General features: G+C 39.1%; 2 protein-coding genes and 1 non-coding gene across 4 annotated transcripts; 1 reads left to right on the top strand and 2 right to left on the bottom strand.

Annotated features, from left to right (window-relative positions):
• Positions 1-887: 887 nt before the first annotated feature.
• MYNN (myoneurin) lies at positions 888-16,414 on the bottom strand. Of its 2 annotated transcripts, XM_023623281.2 has the most exons (8): positions 15,280-16,414; positions 14,128-14,424; positions 8,449-9,242; positions 7,547-7,706; positions 6,240-6,418; positions 5,269-5,352; positions 4,140-4,226; positions 888-2,472 (listed from the first exon to the last, which is right to left on the bottom strand). In XM_023623281.2, exons 1-8 carry the CDS (start codon positions 15,495-15,497, stop codon positions 2,210-2,212), a joined length of 2,082 nt encoding a protein of 693 aa, XP_023479049.2. In that variant the 5' UTR covers positions 15,498-16,414; the 3' UTR covers positions 888-2,209. The 2 variants fall into 2 exon arrangements, with proteins under 2 accessions (XP_023479049.2, XP_023479050.2); XM_023623282.2 differs by lacking the exon at positions 5,269-5,352.
• An 810-nt stretch (positions 16,415-17,224) lies between these two features.
• On the bottom strand, positions 17,225-17,297 carry TRNAV-AAC (transfer RNA valine (anticodon AAC)). Its single transcript has one exon. It is a non-coding gene; the product is annotated as a tRNA-Val (tRNA).
• Positions 17,298-18,372: 1,075 nt separating this feature from the next.
• Positions 18,373-20,460, top strand: ACTRT3 (actin related protein T3). Its single transcript, XM_001491136.5, has 2 exons — positions 18,373-18,884; positions 19,455-20,460. The coding sequence occupies exons 1-2, from the start codon at positions 18,685-18,687 to the stop codon at positions 20,371-20,373; spliced, it is 1,119 nt and encodes a 372-aa protein (XP_001491186.1). The 5' UTR covers positions 18,373-18,684; the 3' UTR covers positions 20,374-20,460.
• Positions 20,461-22,722: the final 2,262 nt, after the last annotated feature.

The raw sequence follows: 22,722 nt of genomic DNA, 5'->3' as shown, positions 1-22,722 counted from the left end.
TTAAGAATAAATCTTTCCCAAAACACTGCATTGTAACAAATATACATAACAATGGACTTAACTAAAATGATAATTATGAGAGTTAGAATGATACCAGATAACAACTAAAATATATGCATATTATTATAAAAGACTAGTAGTACTATGAGAAGAATGAAAACACAGGATGGTCAGTCTTCAAGCTTTCTTTCTGTCATTCTGGAAAAGCATCAAGCCATGTCAATTTAAAATAAAATTATTTTAGCTACGAAGCAGATAATGTGATGAAGAAAAAGCACTAATAAATCAACCTTAGCTACTCCAATCCACTAACACTAAAAATAATAATTTGAAGGCTAATCTATGCAAAGGCAAAGTGCTAATTACCATATTAGAACACCTTTGGTAACTACTGCCCTCATAGAATTATGACATCACTGTAGCAGTTTTAAAAAGAAACTTTGTTCATTAGATGCTTGGATTAATGAAGATGTGAATTAAATATAACCTCTCCATTTCAGCAGACTTCTTAAAGAGGCTGTCTTTTAATTTTCCTTAATTTCTTCACATTCCAATAAATTCCTATTGAATTTAAACCAGAATAGATTAGTTGAACATTTTATAACTTTATAAATTGTATTTAAACCCAGTATATGAAGTTAGTACACATGCAGAATTAGATTTCTTAGAAAAATACTAAGTTTGATGTACATTATACAAAGGCAATATTTCACTCTATTCAAGTCAGTCAATCCCACTGGTGGCAACTTATGTGAAAATGCTGAGTGTGCTGTGAAATGGTGATGGTCGCTACAGTTTACAAGAATTAAGTAGTTTTATTATGCCCTCTAGTTGCTTCCTACGACTAGGACCCAGAGAAAATATGATTAAAGAAATCAATACCAATAGAAAATACATTAACTTTATTACAGGTGTAGTTTAAAACCAGAAAACAAATAAGCAACAATTAACGCACAGCAGAAATAAGAAATAATGTCACCACAGTGTTTAATTAGCAGTATAGGAACTGACTTTGTGGAACTGGTAATTTAATGTCCAGAGATCAGGCAGCAAAATAAATCAATATGTGGGAAAAGTGGGGTGGGGAAGAATGGTAGTAAATATCAGAATAATCTGGAATTTTCTACATTCATTAGGAAGGAAGAGGACTACTGTGAAACTACAATAACAATCAAATGTGATTTAACTTATAAAATTTTAAAACAAAACTTACAGAAAACTCAAATATAAAACGTTTAATAAACAGGCTTTCCAATGTTTACTTAAAATTGAAGTTAATTTCTTAACTCTTTATGTAATATAATGTATCAAATTCAGAAGCCAAGTGACTTATACTATGCATTAATTTTATATTTAAAAAATTCTTTTTAGAATTTAATATTTTAAAAAGTGCGTAACAGGTATAAGAGAGGCTTATCAAAATTTTCAAAACTCAGTATATTTTCCTTATTTCCAGTAATCTAGAAACCTATTAAAAACATAACCTAAATTCTGAAACTGTCTTTTAAGAAGATAAAAATGCCAAATATCTATTTAAAATTCATTTTTAAAAAGTAGTCTGATAACTCAAAAGTACTGACCATTGGTTTTCTCCAGAATACTAAGTTCTAAATTAACAAAAATTTATATACAGTTTTCCAGCTTTTAAGAGAAACACTTTTTGTTTCATTAGAAAAGTGACCTCCAATGGACTATATTAACAGAGAAACAGCACAATTCTTATTCAGTACTTAGATTTTCTTAGGCAGAAATGAAATTTTATTTTTTCCTCCATAGTTTATGTGTTGGTCTATAGGGCTTAGTAACAACAACACTCTTGGGCTGAGACTATCATGGATTTTGCTTAAATTTTGAGAGGAAGAAAATTTAAAAGTCCCACAGGTCAAAATTGAATCATATAAACTGACAGATTCCACTTCAGTAAATGAAAGGCAATTCTAAAATGCAAAATAAAAATGGAATTAAGGCAGCTCTAAAAAATAATAAAACTTATCCACCCAAAATAGTGCTATTGTAGTATATTCCTTAAAAAGCTGTGTGTATAATCTAGACATAAAGGCCAAATATCAAAACAAGCATTGCACAGTTATGATGCAGCATCAGGTCACAGCTCCAATGAATGGTAATTTAATGCGAACATATGCACCTTACCAGAGAGGTTTATGTTTGCTACCAGAGACGTCTTAGCAATTCCATAATCCTCACAAAGTCAGTATAATTGCTGTAAAAAAATCAATTGTGGTTCTGAATACCCATTCACAGTTGACCTCAACAACGTATCCGATGTGGGAGACTGATTATCTGTGACAGGCAGAAGCATGTGGTGGTCCTCAGTCCCAAGTGGAAGAGCTAGTGGTAAAGTCATATCAGAAGGCTTCACATCCAAAGTTTCTGATAATGGACTTTTTTGTATGGAATCTTGTTCATTCAAGGGATGATCCTCTATACTAGAATCTAGAATTTTATCTGCACCTGAAATGGAAAGGAAAAAAATTTACACCAAATTTAAAAACAGAACAAAAACCCTGAGGTAGACTAAATCCACTTACCATTCCCAGAACTTGCGTTCCAACCTCCACACCTTTACTCACGCTGTTTCTCTTCTGCTGATCTGCCATCCTCATTATCTACACAAATCCAGTATGGGACTCAAGACTAGGTTTGAGCACCAACTCCACTATAAAAATGGAGCTAACTGTCCTCAACTATGGTGAACTGCTGATCTATTTTATCACCCATTTGTCAATGTTTTACATAGTGCCATATGACATCCACCTGTCTTATTACTATTTCACATTCGATTTAGGTATGCCTTGAATCTTCAACTAGACTGTAAATTCCTTGAGGGTAAATGTCAAGTTATACTTCTCTAATTCCCTCAAAGTACCTAACAGTGCTATACACATAATATAAACTCTATTTGTTCATTCATTGTATTAATGAGTAGTTCATACCATTCTGTAAGTTCAAGTTCAGAGGTATGGCACTTTCAATACTTTCAGAAGTCAGTAATTCTGCTCTACAGAAGGGAGTAATTATCACACTAACGTGTAAAGATACACTTTTGCTTTCAAATTTTCCACTAGCTTCACCATGCTCTTGTCATTCCAAAGTACTGACAGGATTTCATTATCCTCATTAGACAAAATTGTACATTTGCTTTGATAAAATTCTAACTCTCTCTGTTCTTGCCAGACTGCTCTTCAGTTCAACCAGCCAAGAATATAGCCTGTGCCTTCTTATCCCAGTTACTCTCTTCTTAATGTTGGCTCTGCCTGGGATGAACCCTCCCTTTCCCATCTCTGTCCTTTGAACTCATCTCCACCCTTCAAGTTCCTAAAATTAAGCCTTTCCAATCTCTCCACAGAAGGACTTAATCTCTTCTTCAGCACTTTTATGTCTTTACGATATCATACATTTTGTTCTGTGATCAGTTATTTAGATTTCTGGTCTCCCACGCCAGACTGTAAGCTCCTCGAGGACTAGGACTACACCTTGTTCAACTTCATATACCCTGCACAGTTATGTGGACTTGAGGTATTTAACAAATGTTTGTTGAATTAACGACTACAGTTTTCTGATGTTACTAATTTAATCCTTACAATGTTTATGTTTACTATCAAAGACTATCACCTCTACACACTTAGAAACCCAGTGTTTTGTTTCTAATCATGACAGAATATAACAGTAAGCACAGTAACTTTTCAAGGATTCATTTTAAGCAACAGACTTAAAATTCTGTAGTCTGGGTTTCCATTTTTATACATGAATGACAACAATCTGGGGCTCCCTATTTCCTCTCATATATTTCTGGATTAGTGTTCATGGTGCCCCTTTCTCCACATAACTACAGTAAACTCTACGTAACCCAGACTCTAGTATGGGAAACAGAGATAAATAGTTTGCTTATGTATTCCTTCATTCTTGAAATTATTCATAAATTAGGTTTTTAGAAGGTCAATATGGAAAGAAATTCCGAGTGAACTTATCTGCAAATTATAAAGCTACCTTCCTCGTATGTGTATATCTAGTTTTTAAAAATATATATCTAATTTAAACTGTTATAATGTGCATCTCAACATTTTAAGGAATAGCACCAATATGAGAGCACTAAATTTTTAAAAAACAAAAGCATTTACCGGAATGGACTTTTGTTTTGTGCTTCTTTAAGTTTTTAATATCTGTGTAAGAATTTCCACATAATTCGCAGATAAATGGTCTTTCTCCTGAAAAACAAGTTAAAAAGTTTAAAACCTCAATATCTCAGAAGCTGCTAAGACAAAAACAGCAATGTTCATGAACGCAATGCAAACATTATTATACTGTTTAAATTTAGTTTCAAATTACCAATTTAATCACTTGATTCTAATATAGTAAAATGGAAACCTCTATACACATAGGCACTCTGTAGCATCACCATTTCAGGGAAAATTGAGCATCTTCATTAACAGAAATTTTAAACTAAAAAAAACTTACTCTTTTATTTCTATCAGACATTTAGTGAGTGCCAATTATATGCCAGACCCTGAATAAGACATATAGCTAGGGGGAAAAAATACATAACCATAGTTTCTGCTCTCAGGTAGCCTACAAGTTAGAAAATCCTTAAAAAATACTCACAAGATAAAATGCTACATAATTATAATTCTTCCAAAATAAGAACTGTTCAATGCTTTATCATGTAAATTAAGGAGCAGGAGAATATAGCAGTTGCCAATAAATTTATTAAATGTCTACTAGGTGCTGCTCACATTACTCTAGATAGGAATTATGAGGAATAAACTTTAAAAAGAAAAAGTCAGAACAGTACATTTTCAAAGTGGTGTTTTCCTATGTTTTAAAAATTTTTGTACATTTAATATTTTCTTCATACTACTTACATGCTTTTACAATAAACATGTATTAAAATTTATTCCTAAAACTTGCATACTGAACACTGTTTAATAAGAAAATCTGATACTGTCTTGGTATTATCTATTCTTTTTCATTTCTTGGTTTATCTGTGCAATTTAATCAAAATCATTGAAAAACTACTGATCTGGCATATTTCTTAGAAAATCTACACAATTCTTGACCAAATTTAATTCACACTCCAAACAACTAAGAAAATGAAATAAGCGAATAAAAAGTTGATATTTAAACATTAAAATACTGCTATAGGTAGAGTATGACTAGATACCATATAGTCCATAATGGTTTAAAAGTCAAGGTTTACATAAGAAGAAATTAGAGAGAACAAAAAATAATACGTTCTCCCTAAACACAGACCTGTATGGGATCGAAAGTGTTTGTTGAGCTCTCCTGAGGAAATAAAACTTTTCCCACAAATACCACATATGTATGGTTTTTCACCTAGATGGAAAATAAAAGATAGCGAAGTGGTGTACTATACCAATATAATATTTATCAATTACAATAATCTAAAGTAATCTGTTCTAAAATATTTAAAGTAAAACCTCTTTATATTGTATTTTAGAGGTATTTTCAGTGTAATCCAACTTCAATGAATACTGGTAATTATTTTACATGTCATGTAACCTGATGCTTTTCATATAATCAAACTTTATTTCTGCAAATGTCCTCCTGGTGCACTAGAGTTGGGCAAGAAGTTTGATTTTTATATGATTAAAAACCTGAAAATTCATCAATCCATATTTCAATTCTTGCTATCCTCTATATTATGAAAGGGGAATAAAATCATTTAGGAAAGATCTATGAAAAAATGAACCCTACAAAAAATGAACATCTTTGAACAATGGAATTTGCTTCAAAATTGATGCTCTGCATTTGAAGTATGTTTAATTTGCAAATCTTAGAATGCCTGTGTAGGAGAAGTCCTAAGAAGTTATAAAATCAATGTTCTACCCAAACCCAGCCCCACCCCTTAACTTCACTCTATAGTTTTATCTAGGGAAAACGAAGCTTCAAGAGGCTAAGAAGTTTTTCTGAGGTCATAAAATAGGTCTCAACTCAAGTTTATAGAGTGTCAAAATTATCTGACTTTTGTATGTAAGTGACATGATAAAAAATTTCATCTACCGTGTATTATTCTAGAAAATGTCTGCTTTTATACCTAATATTTATGTGAAAATCATAAATATAAAAAGCTTCAAGAAGCACAAACACAATGTATATAACTACAAAGTCTATAATGTACTTTCTGTAAAGGCTCAATTTCCCTTCTTCTTTTATTTCTAACTGCCCTCATTTTAAGCAGTCTCTCTGTGTCAAATTCTTACCTGTATGTTTTCGAGAATGAGTGATAAGAGAACTAGAGACAGCAAATGCCTTCCCACAGGTATCACACACGTAAGGCTTTTCTCCAGTATGCCTTCGAACATGATAGGTCAATGTGCTGGCTTGGGCAAATCTCTGTCCACACCTATCACAGACATATGGTTTCTCTCCACTATGCTTCCTATTAGTAAATAAATATAAAGTTATGCTGGTAAGTAAAACAATTTGGGGGTCAACCTATATAGCAAGCATTTTTCATACAATTTTTGATAAAGTATTTTATTTCATTTCATGTTAACAGACCCAGAATGTGTATTTAAACAGTTTCAATGTATACTGTCAAAAATAAATGCTTTGATTGTTATCAAAACATTAGTTCTGAGATCAGTTTAAAAAGTTTTGTCCTCATCTTTATATGGTTCTCAACTGCACCCCTAATACTGCAGGCAATTATTTTCGCTTTTTTTTTTCTCTTCTATCCACATTCATTCTCTTGGTGACCTCATCCAATGTTAACACTTTAAATTCTATCTATATGACTGATAACTCCCAAATGTCTATCTTCAGCTCAAACCAGTTCCCTGAACTCCAGACTTAGAACCACCTGTCTATTCCACATCTCCATTCAGATGTCTAACAGTCATCTCAAATTTAACAAGATCAGAACTCTATTCCTAAACTCCTGTACTCCAGCTTAAACCGCTCTATCCCCAAATCTTCTCCATCAGTTAATGGTTATTCCATCTTTTCAGGCGCTCAGGCTCAAAACCTCAGAATCATCTTTGATTCTATGCTTGCTTTCTTTCATACTCCACATGCAATCTGTACAAAATTCTGTTTGTTCTTCCTTCAAAATATGTCTAGAATCTGACTACTACTTCTCTCTTCCACAGCTACCACTCTGGCCTGAACAATCATCACTCTCATTTGGGTTTTATCTATAGCTTCCTAAATGCAAACGATTTCCACTCCTGCAGTCCTATAATCTTTTCCTAAAATAGCAGCCAGAGTGATCCCCTTTAAATGCAAGCAAGATCACATCATTTGTTTCTCAATCTCAAGAATAAACTTTATAATGGCCTACAAAGCTTACACCATCCGGATGCCCTATCACCATTCTGATCTTATTTCCCTCCCTCGCTTATTCCCCTCTAGCCACCATGGCTTCCTTGTGGTTCCTTGACTGTGCTACAGATAGTGTACGGTGGAACCACAACCAGAACGCTACTGTCCTGCGTTCTAAAACAGTAGTCTATTTAAGACTATGGTGAATTGAACTAAGATCAAACAACTCTTTTTTTTTTTTTACCTTGCATGAATCTTGAGATTGCTAGAAGTTGCAAATTGTAAATTGCATACATCACATTTATAGGGTTTCTCCTCACCATGATGCATGCGACTATGGAAGACCAGCTGGCATTTTTGAGCAAATCCTTTATCACACAATTCACATTTGTATGGCTTCTCACCTAAAAGAACAAGTAAATAAAATTTATATTTAGAAGGAAATATTCTGTTTTAGTTGCTTAAGCCATATAAGTTTTCAAGAGTTCATCAATGGTACTAGTTTTGGTATTCAGAAAATGTTAACTGCTATAAGTAAAAAGGCAAATACGATCTCTTTTTCCAGAAGGACTACTGGAAACACTGGTAGAGTTTAAAGAAATTAGGGCTTCTCAATTCACAACGGTAAAAGAGGATCAATGAGAGATATACATATTGCATCTTAAAAAGTATAACTCTAAATGTACCAATAAAGGTAAATATAGAGGCTGAGGAAGGAATGTATGTGCAATTGTAATAAATGTGTTCAAAAGTTGACAAAGTCTAGGAAGCAGGTGGTGAGATGTGCTGGCAAATCTGAGAAGTGGCCTGAGTTATAATTACTTTTTCTCCTGATCAGTTTTACTATCTCTGTTAAATACTTAGCAAGTTAGAACCAAGTTTGTGCTTATTTTAACTATGAGGGAAAATGGTATAAAGAGCTCATGTATTGGGACCTCAAAATATCAGTTATAATAAAACAGCATTAAATACTTGGTCCCAATTACAAAGAAATTTTCAAGTCTAATATGCTAAATACTTCTATGAATACAAGTGTTAAGCAAATTTTGGTCACAAATAGTCAACACTGTATATTAATATGTTCTCTATAAAAAATATTTCAGTCACAGTAGAAAAACAATTCTATCTCCTACAAACCAGTCTTACCTGTATGAGTTCTTACATGTGTTTTCAGCTGGTTACACTGGGTAAATGCCTTCCCACACAAGTGGCAGACATAAGGTTTGACTCCTTTATGTATTCTCATGTGCCTTCTCAAGCTGCTGGCTTCTGAAAACACTTTCCCACATGTGTTACACATTGGCTTGGCTTTGGAATATCTCTGATCCAGCTCTTCCCCAGAGCTCTCCAGCTCATAAGAGTTCTTGACACTGGCGATATTAGACATAGAGTGTTCTTTGAGAGCACAGTTTGGCTGTGATTTTCCACGCTTCCGTTTTACTGTAACAGTTTGCACACTATCTTGTGTTGGAAAAGTATTTTCCACAACTGATGTCAACTCAAGTTCTGAATTATCATTTCTTGGTGCAACTTGTTCTATTCCAGGTGTGGACAATTTATTTGCATCTAGGAATAATTCAACTGATGCATTTTCTAAAATGTCACTGGGATATTGCACTGTTTTGTTCTGTCCTGTTTTCTGGGAGTTGAAGGCCTTCTTCTTTTTTTTAGTTTGAGATGACCTCTTTGCTAAAGCTCCTTGTTTAGGATTTGCCTGAACTAAATCTGAAGACGCTTCTGATTTCTCCCGACTATTATAATCTCGTAGAGTAAGAAGACAAGTCTGTTGATTCAATTCAATGTTTCCAGTAATACTAGATATCTCTGTAGAAGAGGGATTAGCAATAAAAGCAAAATCTTCCATCTTTATTTTACATTTAGTGACCACCTCTTCCACTTTGAGATAGTCAGCAGCCTGATGAATTTCTTTAACATTCCAACTGTAAGGAAACAAGGCTAAATGACAATATTCTGATCAAAGAAAAACTGTTTTTGAAACAGAGCTGCACACATATTTCAATGTCTTTTAAAGACCAAATGAAACAGAACGATGAAAAACATATAACTAAGAGAATAAATTTACAAAATTCATTCACTCAGAACAATGTTTAGGCAAAAATCTCCAGTTTTACAGAACTTGAAAAGATGAAAAATAGTGGTTATTCATAGCTACCCACATACCACTACAGAAAAATAAAATGATAAAATTTCTGCCTGTTTTAAAAAACACTTGGAACACAAAAGTAGCTGCTGGCAACTTACTGTCTCCTCCCATTCATCCCGGGGCCTCTTCGGATAGCAACCAACTTTTCTGGATTGGCAACAGGAGGAGTCTAAAAAAAAGTGTTTCCTATTATCTTCCTCTGCTCCCCTGTGAGGGACTTTAACTATGCTTCTCAAACTTTCCTGTGCACGTGAATCACCCAGGGACCGTGTTAAATGCAGACTCAGATGCAGTAGGTCTTTGGTGAGGCCTGAGACTCTACATTTCTAACAGACTTGCTGGTGTTGCCAGTGCTGCTGGTGCATCACTCACACTTGGAGGAATAAGGTTTTAGAATTCGCTAAGTTCCTTCTAGCAACCCTCCCATTGTTTTGTACATGATACTCAATCCAAGTTAGCTGGAGAGTTTGTCATGTTAGATTTATATAGAAAGACTTAAGTAACCTTGTTCAACATTTAATATTTACTGGGCATCTGCCATGTGTGGTACTAAGAGGGATATTAAGAAATATCAAATAGTCCCTGCTGTCCAGACGTTCACAATGTAGGGAAAGGTGGTCTGATTACTCTAGCAGTGGCTCTGGCATTACCAGCTGAATTAATTAGGGTAAAGCAGCATTTTGGCTGCTTCAATTTTCTTAGCTGTAAAATCAGAGTTCAGTTGGTATTAACACTAAAAATATAACCCTTTTTTTATTTAAGAATGGATACACACACACAACACACCCATACACTCCCTCAAGTAACTTTCCTACTTGCCATTTTACCCAAGTTTTAATTCTTCAGGAAAAAAAAAATCTCTCTTTCCCCTCTTGATTATATGTATGAGCCAGAAAAAGGTTTTAATCATAGCTGATAATATAAACATAGTGCTATTAATACATTTTTATTAAAAAAAGAGAGTAAAATTTGAAAGAAAATTAAAAATAACTAGGGGCCGGCTCCGTGGCCGAGTGGTTAAGTTCGCGCGCTCTGCTGTGGCGCCCCAGGGTTCAGATCCTGGGCGCAGACATGGTACTGCTTGTCAGGCCACGTTGGGGCGGCGTCCCACATCCCACAACTAGAAGGACCTGCAACTAAGATATACAACTGTGTACGGGGGGGGTTGGGGAGATAAAGCAGAAAAAAAAAAAAAGATTGGCAGCAGTTGTTAGCCCAGGTGCCAATCTTTAAAAAAAAAATTAAAAAAAATAACTAGTGTTCTGAACCTCTCAGATCTTTGAGAGAATATTACAGAATCTACAAATCTCTACCCATTTTCTCATCATCTAATTAAACCTGCTTGCCTCAAGTGCCACCTGTATGTTTCCTTTTTTAAAATTTAGCATTACAATGGCTTTTTAAAAATTGTCTTTTATTATACACATAATCATTTTTCAGCGATTAAGTAGATGTACAGGTTAGTTTGGAAACCTAATCACATGTTATGGGAACATTTTATTCTCTGGGAAAAGCTCCTAAACACACTACAAATAAACTTTTGGAACATAATCTGTTTGCAAATTGAGTCTTTCCCCTAGATAAGAAAACATACTTAAGATATTCTTTTCTTACGGTCTTTGGCTATAATTTTGGAATATATCACGAATGATTTTTTAATCAACTTAATTCTCCATTTGCAAAGATATAGAACAAATGCCCCAAATATAAATACAATCTTATTCATCTTTTATACAAAATGTTTTCTGCATGTATATAGCTTTGTCACACTCTAAAAATATGTTTCTTCTTAAGCATTTTTAATTTTCTTACAGAATCTACTATTAAATTACAATAAATGAGAGACACGACTACAACAAAAACCAAATTTACTCTATCACTTATTATACGTAGGTCTCAAATTATAATTGCGCTTAGTACTCCATGAAATGAACCACCAAACAGATAACAAGGTCAGGCAGCCTTTAAGAGCAATACAAACTTGCACTGAGTCACACACTAATTGCTCAACACAGAAACAGTAATTCATAGCAATTATTTATCTATCTCATAGACAGCCTGTAATCTCAGTTACAGCTAAGAGAACCAATCAGCATTTGTTTCTGTCAATAAGTCATTGGCCTCTGTTTGCAAGCATGAAGTTACAGTGCTTGCAAACTGCTTTCACCTTTTGAACAGTCACTGAAAGTCATTTAATTACAGATTGCCAGGTAGACGGTTATATGCTTTATATAAGACAGTCTTTTAATCCTCAGGACATGCCTATGAAATCTATTATATCCTCATTTTACATACAAATGAAGGAGCAGAGGTCCAAAGAAATTAAGTATCTTGTCCAAGATCAGAGTGTTAGAACTAAGATTTGAGCAAGGTAACCTGGCTCCTGAGTCCATTTAATTCTCTATTATTCCGTTTTCTTAATCACTAAGTGGTAAAGGCTTTCTAGTTTTGGTATAAAACTTCTCTTACACTTTTGAGTGGGCTCAAAAAATTAGCTCCCCAGCAAAGATAAGTACCAAAAAAGATGAGCAAGGGCCAGCCCAGTGGCACAGGGGTTAAGTGCGTATGCTCTGCTTCTTGGCGGCCTGGGGTTCGCCAGTTCGGATCCTGGGTGCAGACATGGCACTGCTTGGCACACCATGCCGTGGGAGGCATCCCACATATAAAGTAGAGGAAGATGGGCACAGATGTTAGCTCAGAGCCAGTCTTCCTCAGCAAAAAGAGGAGGAGTGGCGGCAGTTAGCTCAGGGTTAATCTTACTCAAAAAAAAAAAAAAAGATTGAGCAAAATGTCTGGCTCCTTCACATTGGTTCTTTGCATGAAGGCTCCAAATAAGGTGCTCTTCAGTGTGTTCAAATCAATTCAAGATTTTTCTGGCAAAATTAATTGAGAAAGGGAAACCACTAAATTGAAGATCAACCAAAATACACTGGTTTTGTTGTTACTTTATATAATGTATTCTAAATCTTTAGCTGAGAGGCACTTGTATAATCAACTCGTCAGTAAATTTATCATGTGAAATTAATCTACGATACTGCTTTGTTCCTTTAACTGACTTATACAGAACTGACTCAAAGATTTCATTACAGCAAAATTTAAAAATAATTCCAAAATAGCATGAATGTTTCCTGTTCAACAGGATTAAGGAACATCCTGATTCTAGGTTTTTAAAGACGTATGTTTCCATGATAAGCTGCAATGTAAAAGAGAAGGAAGAACTGTGCTTAATGTGGAGGTGCATTACCTATAGAGAGCATCTGGAAAAGAACGGAAGAGCATTTATCAAAATGTTAGTAGTTATCAGTGGGTGGCAGAATTTCAGGTGTTTCCTTTTCGTTTTTTCCTAATTTTTCTCCAAGAAATGCAGAATTAAAGGGGGAAAGGAGGGTAGAGAGGAGAAAATAAAGGAAGGAAACTAATGTTCATTAGGAGGTGGGCCTTCAGGTAAATCCTCTATCTTCACAATAACACCAGGGTAGTTGTTATCATCTCATTTTTACAGATGGGGAAACTGAGGCCCAGAGGGGTTGCATCTTGCTCAAAGAGACACAGTGACTGACAGGCAAGATCTAATTCTAAGCCCATAATCATTCCATGTCAGAAGATTAAGATCTATGTATGTTCACACTCTCATAAAAGCTGGAAGAAAGAAGGCAGGAGTAATTTGATTGGTTCCTCTTTCCTTTTATCCTCTCCACTTTTCCGCCCACAACTAATAAACGCATTGGTATTAATCTCATTACACAGGTCATTATGTATGGGAGACACGGTGCCTACACTATCAGGTTCCTCAGAACCTACTTTTTCCCCCCTTCCCAAAGCCCCAGTACATAGTTATATATCCCAGTTGTAAGTTCTTCTGGTTCTTCTATGTGAGCTACCACCACAGAATGGCAACTGACAAGTGGTGTGGTTCTGCAACCAGGAAGCGAACTCAGACCGCCAAAGCAGTGAGAATACCGAACTTTAACCACTAGACCATCAGGGGTGGCTCAGAACCTACTTCTTGTTAGTGCAGTGACAGCATTAAGCATCTTAGAGAGGCATTCTAGCACCTTGAACCTGACTTAAACATTAGTACTCATAGCTTTACAGACATAACAGGAGTCACTGCCATCTACATTCCAAAGAAAGTTCTTTTCCTGGATCAAGATCAGGAAGAGGTCTTTCACACTGCTATCTATCGTTGGAAATGGGAGCACTATTAAATGAACACAGAGGTTCTTCCTTCTTTCTCCATCTACACTCACCCACCCCAAAGATCTTAAGAGGCAGGGAATAGAGGGTGAGGGGAAGAGAAGATCAAAGGAACATAAAGACCAAAAAGCAAGGGGAAACTGGAATTCACTTAGAACTCATTGTGTTTGATCTTCAAGTTTACATAGCTGAAATCCCAGGCTTTGTTTCAGCAGATAAATCAAATGTGTCAGAAACAAGGCTTTAATCCTATTAACATCTGTGTTTTTTGTGCTTAAAAAAACGTAGTCTGTTCATTCCAAATCAGTGATACTGACTTCTTTATTGAAACAAAACAAAAATATTGTGCGCATCAACATTCGAAGACTCTGAGTTCAGGGACTGACTGGAAAAAACACAAATCTACTTTAGCTCTAAAGACTATTGACTAGCTTTTATAAGTGAAAATAAAATGTGTACTTTACCTGTCAAGATTTAAAGTTCCTGTGTATATAAATTCCAACAGTTTCTGAAATCCATCGGCCTTCACCTGACTCTGATCAAGAAAGACATTGTTCTCAGAAGTGCTTCTGTAGATCGCACCAAAATACTCACTGAACGAGGCAAGCACATTCCTATGAGCTTTAAACTGGAATTCCCCAATCACTACGGTGCAGTCACAAAGAAAACCTGCTTCCCGTTGTTTGTTCAGTCTCTCTAAAAGGTGCTCACAGTGGTGCGAATACTGCATTTTGATATCAGAATGGAATTTTACCCTTGTTCTAAATAAAAGACAAAAAGAAATAGTAAGTCAGTTTAACCCTAAGTTTTCATCAAACATTTCACTCAAGCAATTGGTGAGGGGAGAAGGGACACAGAACAGAACACGAACAAGTCTAAAATCAGTTCTCATCTTATCCCCCACAAAAATTCCTATCAAACAGATATGGCTAAAAATGCCAACGGGGTAAGTGCCTTTCTATCTTCGATTCATCTAGGCCAACTAACACAATCGTTTGGATAGGTCAATAAATGGCGAGGACTAAAAACATTTCATGAGCTGGAAAAAAAGGACCGCAAAATTTCACGCTTTTGCATCAGCTGAATCTTCAAATTTTCAAGCTCAGTAGGCATGCATATGTTAAGGAAAAAATTAACAAACCACTAAGACACGATTCCCTGGGACAGATGGGGAAAGAACACGGTACGAGTCTTTAAAAGTGCTTTCAAGTCACTGAAACCTGTTAGCTTCCGCGGTGCACAGCTGCTTCCAAACGCGAGGCGGGTGGCCAGGGGGCGGAGAAAGAGCAGGGCCAAGAGTTGTCAAACGTTCTGTCACTCGCCCCGAGGAGGCCACACCCTCCTTCCCCCGCTCCACTTGAGGTGGCATCGAAGAGTGACAACCAAAGCCGGTCTCTCCCGGCTTCGGCCGCTCTGCCCTTCGCCTAGCTCCCACTCCTGCGAATTCCCACAGCGCAGGTTGCGGCCAAGGCCAGCACCGGGGGCTGCCTCGCCCGAGCTTCCCACGTTAACACCTTGGCCCCGACCTGAGCTCGAACCCCAAGGAGCCTGCGCCGCAGTGGCCCGGGGTACGAAGAGAGCGGGGATGGCGGGCGCGGGGTGAAGATAGAACTCACCTATAACAACCCAAAGGGGTACACAGTTTCTTCACTCTCTCTCCGCCATCTTGGAAGGACGTCACCGCGCCACGCTCCGCCTCTCCCTTCTTCCTCCACGGCGACGTCACCTCCGGCTCCGGGCGTCCCGTGGCAACGCAGGAGGCTCTAGGACCGTGAAGGTCCGACGCGGGCCTGGGCGAAACCGCCTGGCCCATGGAGACCCCCAGCGCTGGCATGCCTGGGGCCCACGGAAACAGCAGGCATCATGGGCGCGAGGGCTAAGGGCTCACTCACAGCGCCCCGCCTGTCTTCCTCCTTCTGAGCATTCGGCTTGGCCGACAGTCAGCATCTCTCACTCGGCCCGCGCTGAACCGCGGACCTCTTCCCAGGAGCCCAGTTTTGCACTGCATGCTGGGGCTTGTAGTTGCTCGTCTTCTCCCGTCATCCTCCCCTTCCTCAGGGCCCCACGAGTGGGAGCAGCTGCTTTGTGTTCTCCAGCTCTCGATCATGGGGAATTTTTGAGCTGAAGCTGATCACCCCTTCTTAGTTGACGAACCCGAAAGCTCTTGGGACCCCCCCTGGGTTTTGTCTGCATTAGCCAACAGTAGCCCAGTTTCCAGGATACCCTTACCTGGAGATAGAAGTCTGAGACGCACAAAAGCGGAGCAAAGCAGCAGCGCACACTGAGCACGCGCAAGGTTGGAGGAAGGTGGGCTTTATACCGGAAAAGGTTCTCCTGCGTCTGGACCAGAAAAATTTTAATACAGTTATTTACATCGAGTTCAGATTTTGTGCAGTGAAAGAAGATGTCAGTTATCCGCGTAATGTACAAAAGGCGCAGAAATAGTAAGATCAGTCGTGCTGATATATTAGGGTGGATTCTTTACTAGTACCCGCACAGTATAAATCACAGAAAACCAAAACTTCAACGTTTTTTCTTGTTAAAAGTTGTGTCAGGACCATAGGAAATTTACTCGCGACTTTATTTTAAAGGACAGTCTCAACTTGAATTTATTCTTTTCTTTTCTCCTGAGATTTTTCCACCAGATTCTGTTTGCTCTCTTTATAACTTCTTTCCTCTCAGCAAGAATCCTATTTGTGAATAAAACCACAAACTGTTGTTTATCAGAAAAACAATTAAAAAATTTGAGGCTGGTTCTTTGTTGATTTCATCTTTCTAATTTTCTTTTTGATCTTTTATTTTTGTTGGAACCCTTTTCGGTAATTCATTAATTCAGAAATATGAGTCTGTACCAGGTGTCAAGCATGACGCAAGTATATAGAATAAGAATAAAACATGGTCTCTGGCGTTTAGAGAAATCTGCAATCTCAAGGGGAAAACAAATGGAAAACCAAATGACTTGCAATACAAAGTGCTCAGGAGGCGACAGGGCTATTTTTATAGTGTTTGGTCTCCCTTTCTGGGGTGTACATTACATTATTTTTTCAGTATCAGGTTGTGAGTTGAATAAAAAAAATTCTTTTGAAGTCTCGGGCACTTCCACGTGGCAAGCCGTCAATGAAAACATTTGGGAAACAGATAAAATGACACCCAAGTTTAAAGTTCAAATCCCCAAGGTTCTGCAAGTTACTATCAAGCTTATGTCTTTTATGAAATCTTGCCGTTTGGGATAACATGGATGGACCTTGAGGGTATTATGCTAAGCAAAATAAGTCAGGTGAGAAAGGCAATTACCATATGACTTCACTCGTATGTGGCAGGTAAACATAGATGTGGAGAACACATTGGTGGCTACTGTAGGGGAAGGGGGCGGGGGAGGGCAAAAGGGGTAAAGAGGCAAGTGTGTACGGTGTCGGATAGCAACTAGATTTTGGTGGTACATGATGCAGTCTATATGTGTCAAGATATGATGTACACCTGAAATTAAAAACAAACGATTGTGTCTTTACTTAAACAGCCAGCGTGATTGATGAATATCCCATCATCCAGCTAGGAAAACGTTGTTTCCGCCCGGTTTCGAACCGGGGACCTTTCGCGTGTTAGGCGAACGTGATAACCACTACACTACGGAAACCCAGCTGGCTGAAAACCCTCAGAAAGTTCTTGATATCGATACTGTAAGTGAAGTTCACAAGCTCTTCATGTCGAGTTAAACAAGGTTAATGTAGTTTTTAACAGAAAGAAAACAGAAAAGGGAAAAGAACCATTTGTCCAATTGAACATTGCTACGATTTCAAAAGTTGGAATGTGTGCACTTTTTTTTAAAGCCTCTTGGGTACCACTGTAGAAATCAAGCGCCCGCTAGTTGCCCTTCCTTCGGGTACCCATTCTTTTATGGGAAAGAAGTCTTACGTATCTTTTCCCCGCATCGGGATGCAGAGAGTCCCCGGCGAGTTGCGGGGTGTCGGCGGGCCGCGCAGCACCAAACCCCGGAGCTGCTACTCGGTTAGCGAGAAAGCGGCTTTTTCAGCCTCTGGTGGAGAGAGACGTGTAAATAGCTTTTGAATTTCCTCCCTGCTTCTGTAGACCAGCCAGAGGTTCTAACTTGCGTGTTTGTTTTAAAATCCTCAGAGTGTGCAAATTGAGGGGGTAAAAAAAATCAGACACCTAGATGCAGTTTTTGGCACACGATGTACTTAAATTTTTCTAAGCCTGAACTTCATTTAACCGAAGGACTATCATTTTGCCTGCAGAGGCAGACACGTTCTTATGTCGAGACCAAGAATTTTTAGAGAAAGAGAATGGGCTTCCGTATTACACGGGGGGATATCCCGATGAGATTGCTAAAAAAATTAAAAAGCGAGATGCTGCCCTTTTGGTTTTGAGTGCATTTTGCTTAGAAACCACAGAAAAGAAACACAACAAAGTATTGCCCAGTATATAGAGACAATAATAAAAGTATTTAAAATCAATTTAAATCCTAGCATTTTTTTCCTTTCTCTTTTTAGAAGTTGACGAGGGTTTCAGAAGCACAACTTTTCTTGTCAAATCTTTCCACCTTTTCCCGGTTTTAAGGGAGCATTTCAGAGCTTCTCTCAGGCCCCAGAACAAACATCTATTAACCAGAATTCAAAGGCCTTGGGAAATAAAACTGTTTTTATGGCTCATCGAGCTGTTAGAGAAAGCCTCTTGTGAAGGGTTAGGTTTGTATCTTTGGGGAGGAAAATCAGTGTTGTTGATAGTGGTATTCCCGGCTTCCCAGGGGTGGGGAGAGGCCCAGACCCGACGAGCACGTCGCGCCCGCAGAGTCCAAGGTGCCTGGGCTCCCTGGCCCCCGGCCCGCACCAGCCAGGCTCGGCGGGGCCCCGCCAGGGCCTTTGTGACGCGGCGTTCCAGGCGGTGGGCCCCGCGCATCCCTGGGGCCTGGCAACACCGCCGGGGGCTGCGCCGAGCGCTGTCCGCTCTCCCCGCGCAGCCTGCAGCCGGGGCGGCCGCAGCGGCCGGGCTCCGGAGGCGGCGGCATGAGCTACTACCAGCTACCGGTGGTGATCGATAATGGCTCGGGAGTGATCAAGGCGGGCCTGGCCGGCTCCCGGGAGCCCCAGTTTGTCTACCCGAACATTATCGGCCGCGCCAAAGGCCACAGCGGGTCGGCCGAGGGCGCGCTGGAGGTGTGCGTGGGCGACCAGGCGCAGGACCGCAGAAGCTCGCTGTCCATCAGGTACCGCCGTGCCCCCGCAGGCAGGGCCGGGGTGCAGCGGAAGGAGCGAGAGCCCAAGGGAGGGGCGCAAGGATGAGAGACAGGACCAGGGGCGACCAGCAGGAAGATCACAGCCAGCCTGCGTTAGTGCAAACGCGCGGACCCCAAATCTCAGAGGGTACCAAACATCTAAAGAGGGAACATTGCTTGCTCTCTGCGTCTGCACAAATGTATCCAAACGTGTAAAGTTATCGTTCATAAAATACGAGTTCATTTAATAATGTTACTTAATTCAAGGTACCTTTGTCATTCGGGTTATTTTCTTCAATTAATTGATGCTAAAACTGTACTATTGTGTGAAGATTTCCCTTTTTTTTTTTTTTTAAGTCAAAAGGGTCTTCGAAAGGGGGTAAATGGAAAGCAAGGAAAATTGCAGAGGAAGGTAGTTGTGCTAACTATTCTCTGAGAGAGTGTGGTAGTCCCTCCCTATAAAGGGATACTGCTAATAAACATGGGGATTAACTCAGGTTTGAACAGAGTAGGAACTAGAAGAGTTAAAAGTTGCTATTTATCTTATTGCTCTTCCTACAGCTACCCAGTGGAGCGTGGTCTCATTACTTCCTGGGGAGACATGGAGATCATGTGGAATCATATGTATGACAATAACCTGAAGCTAAAGCCCAGTGAGGGCCCAGTCTTGATTACAGAGCCAGCCCTGAACCCACTGGCCAAGCGGCAACAGATCACTGAAGTGTTTTTTGAGCAACTGAGGGTTCCTGCCTTCTATATGTCCATCCAGGGGGTGCTGGCTCTCTTTGCTGCTGGCCTCACAACTGGCTTTGTGCTGAATTCAGGTGCTGGGGTTACCCAGTGTGTACCCATCTTTGAGGGTTACTGTCTGCCTCACGGTGTCCAGCAGCTATTCCTGGCAGGCCTTGACCTCACCAACTACCTCATGATGCTGTTGAAGGACCATGGCATCATGCTGCTTAGTGCTGCGGACAGAAAGATTGTTGCAGATATTAAGGAAACCTCTTGTTACGTGGCGATGAACTTTGAAGAGGAAATGGCCAAGAAACCTGATTCTATAGAGAGAGTCTATCAACTACCTGATGGGAAGATGATCAAGCTCCATGACCAGCTCTTTCGTTGTCCAGAGGCCCTCTTCTCTCCACGTCTCATGAACCTTGAGAGCCCTGGCATCGATAAGATGTGCTTCAGCAGCATAATGAGATGTGACACAGATCTGAGGAATTCCTTTTTTTCCAATATTATCCTTGCTGGGGGATCAACTTCTTTCCCTGGTTTAGACAAGCGGCTAGTGAAGGATATAGCAAAGATGGTGCCTGCCAACACCCCTGTGCAGGTGATAGCTCCCCCAGAAAGGAAAATATCCGTGTGGATGGGAGGCTCTATTCTTGCATCCCTGTCTGCCTTCCAGGACATGTGGATCACTGATGCAGAATTTAAAGAAGTTGGACCCAACATAGTACACCAAAGATGCTTCTGAATACACATAAAATGGCTAGAGGAAAATGTTTTGAGTATATGTGACAGAAAACTTTTGGGAATTAAATGTTTCTGGGAGAACAAAGTATTTCAATTGTTGGAATGTTCATGTCTCTAGTGCATTTCTATAATGGGAGAAAATTATGGTGAAGCAGTCAAACAACATGTTTATTGAGTAGAACCAAATTAAACGCTAGAGGAAACATTATTCTTGACCTTGGAGATCTTACATTTCCCTTGGAGAGACAGCAATTTGTAGTACGAAATAATATGTGCCAAATGGGTGATATAGATTTAATTTTGTCGGAGTTTATGGAAAGAAGGTTGCTATGAGGAAAGATTTCGTAGCAGAGGTGTGCCATCATGGATGATAGATGGGGGCGGGGGGGGGGGGAGGGGGGAATCCAGAAAAGCATAATGGAAATGAGCAAGGGACTAGAGTTGAGAATGAACAAAGCATATTCAAGGCATGTTTAATAGACCAGTTTTGCTAAAATGAAGACTTATATAGAGCAGACTAAGCAATGAGTAGGAAGGCAAATTAAGGTTTTGTTCAGTGTCCTAAGGCAAAGGGGAACAAGTAAGGACTTAAAAGCAGGAGACATAAGGAAATTAAGTTAAGATGAATGTGGTGGTAGTTTGGAGGATAAGCTGGACTGGGAAGGCCCTGGAGATTTGGTGATCAGTTAAAAAGTTACTGCTCTAGATATAAAGCAGTCAAGTCTTACACTCAAGATTATAAGCAGAAGGAATTAAGAAATTATGAAAAACTGACAAGTCTTGGTGCTTAATTAGATAGATATGAAAGAGAAAGAAGGGTCTGAAATGACCTGGGTAGCTGAGAGAATGATGGCAGGACTGACATAACTCAAAATATTTAGTATCTGCTCTATGCAAAGCATTGTGCTAATTGAGATTACTAAATCAGGAGACAGATCCTGTCCTTAAGAAGCCAGCAGTTAAGTCTAAGAGGTGAAACTCATACCTTAATTACAATGATACAAAGTAGAAAGTGATTTAGTATCCTAAGACAAGTACAAAATGCTCTGGGGCTTCCTAGGAGGGAAAATACCTCGAGGGCAAGGAGACTTTCTGGTATGTAGATTTAGCTTTGAGGCTGGGCTCGAAGGACAGCTGGAGTTTAAATCGAATGGAGGGCCCTTCCCTCTGAATTTAGGGGCAGCATATGTGGGTTTAGGTCCAGGCCCTGCCACCTACTAGCTGCCTGACTTAAGCAAATTGTTTAAAGATCAATTTCCTCCTCCATAAGTGGGGCTGCTAATCCCTATCTGTCTCACAGGGTCATGAAGTTCAAATGAGACGATGTCCCTACAGGCACTTTTAAAATACAAAAAATATGTTATTTTTTGCTTATCGAATTAGATAATTTATAGGTCCAGCTCATGCTGCTTCCTCCACGGAGTCAAAATTGGTTGTTTCCTGCAGCACATTGTATTTCTTGTACTGGTATTGACCACTTAATTTATGCAGTCTTCTCTCTCTTGATAAGGTCTGCTTGTCTTTCTCCCTCACTAGATCTGTTCCTAGAAGACAGGGATTGTGGGCTTTCTCTTTTCATCTCTGTCCCTTCCTTGATGCCTTCTATGGTGCACTCCCAGTAGGTATGTAGATATATATTGACCATGAGCACAGTGCTGGCAGAGGGAACATTAGGGAAAAGCTTCTAAGGTGCAAAAATGATGGACATGTACAAGCAGCAGGACGTAACTCAGTTTGACCTGAATCAAACACTTGTGAAGTGATTGTAAGCAACACTACTCGATTGGACAGGGTGTAGAATATGATTATCTGAGGGCAGTTTGCACAGTGGATGGTGCACTGCTAGATTCACAAGCACTGTAGAGAGAAGGATCCCAAGCTCCTCACTTAAGAATTCTTAAAGAGCTTTTTTCTAAAAGAAAATAGGGCTAACCATACATTTATCTAATTTAAACTTCGACATCCCAGAGAGATGGGCAAGACAAGTATTCTTCCCATTTTACAAATTAAATTAAGATTTAAAGAGGTTAAGAGATTTAAACGTAAAGCAATCCCAAAGTAGCTTGCTAGGTTAGGTGGGTGCATAATCTTTAATCTTGGTCTTTCAGGCAGTTAAACCAAAAACTAGTCTGGATTATTCTGTATAGACTGTAGCCTCTTCCACAAGGTCATAGATGATTCTTTTCAGGTAATCCAGGGAAAGGGCACACAATGTGAAAATTCCTTTCAGTTGTATTTTCCCTGATCTTAAACCGTCTCAAATCAACCCCTCTAACGTTTTACTTTTCTCTCAGATTGGGGCGCCAGTAACTCCAACTCCACGGAGTTCACCCAACTGAACACACAAGTC

This window comes from Equus caballus, chromosome 19, assembly GCF_041296265.1.
Source record: "Equus caballus isolate H_3958 breed thoroughbred chromosome 19, TB-T2T, whole genome shotgun sequence".
Classification (NCBI taxonomy): Eukaryota; Metazoa; Chordata; class Mammalia; order Perissodactyla; family Equidae; genus Equus; species Equus caballus.
The sequence above is the reverse complement of the archived record's forward strand: the minus strand, read 5'-3'. Positions and strand labels throughout refer to the sequence as shown.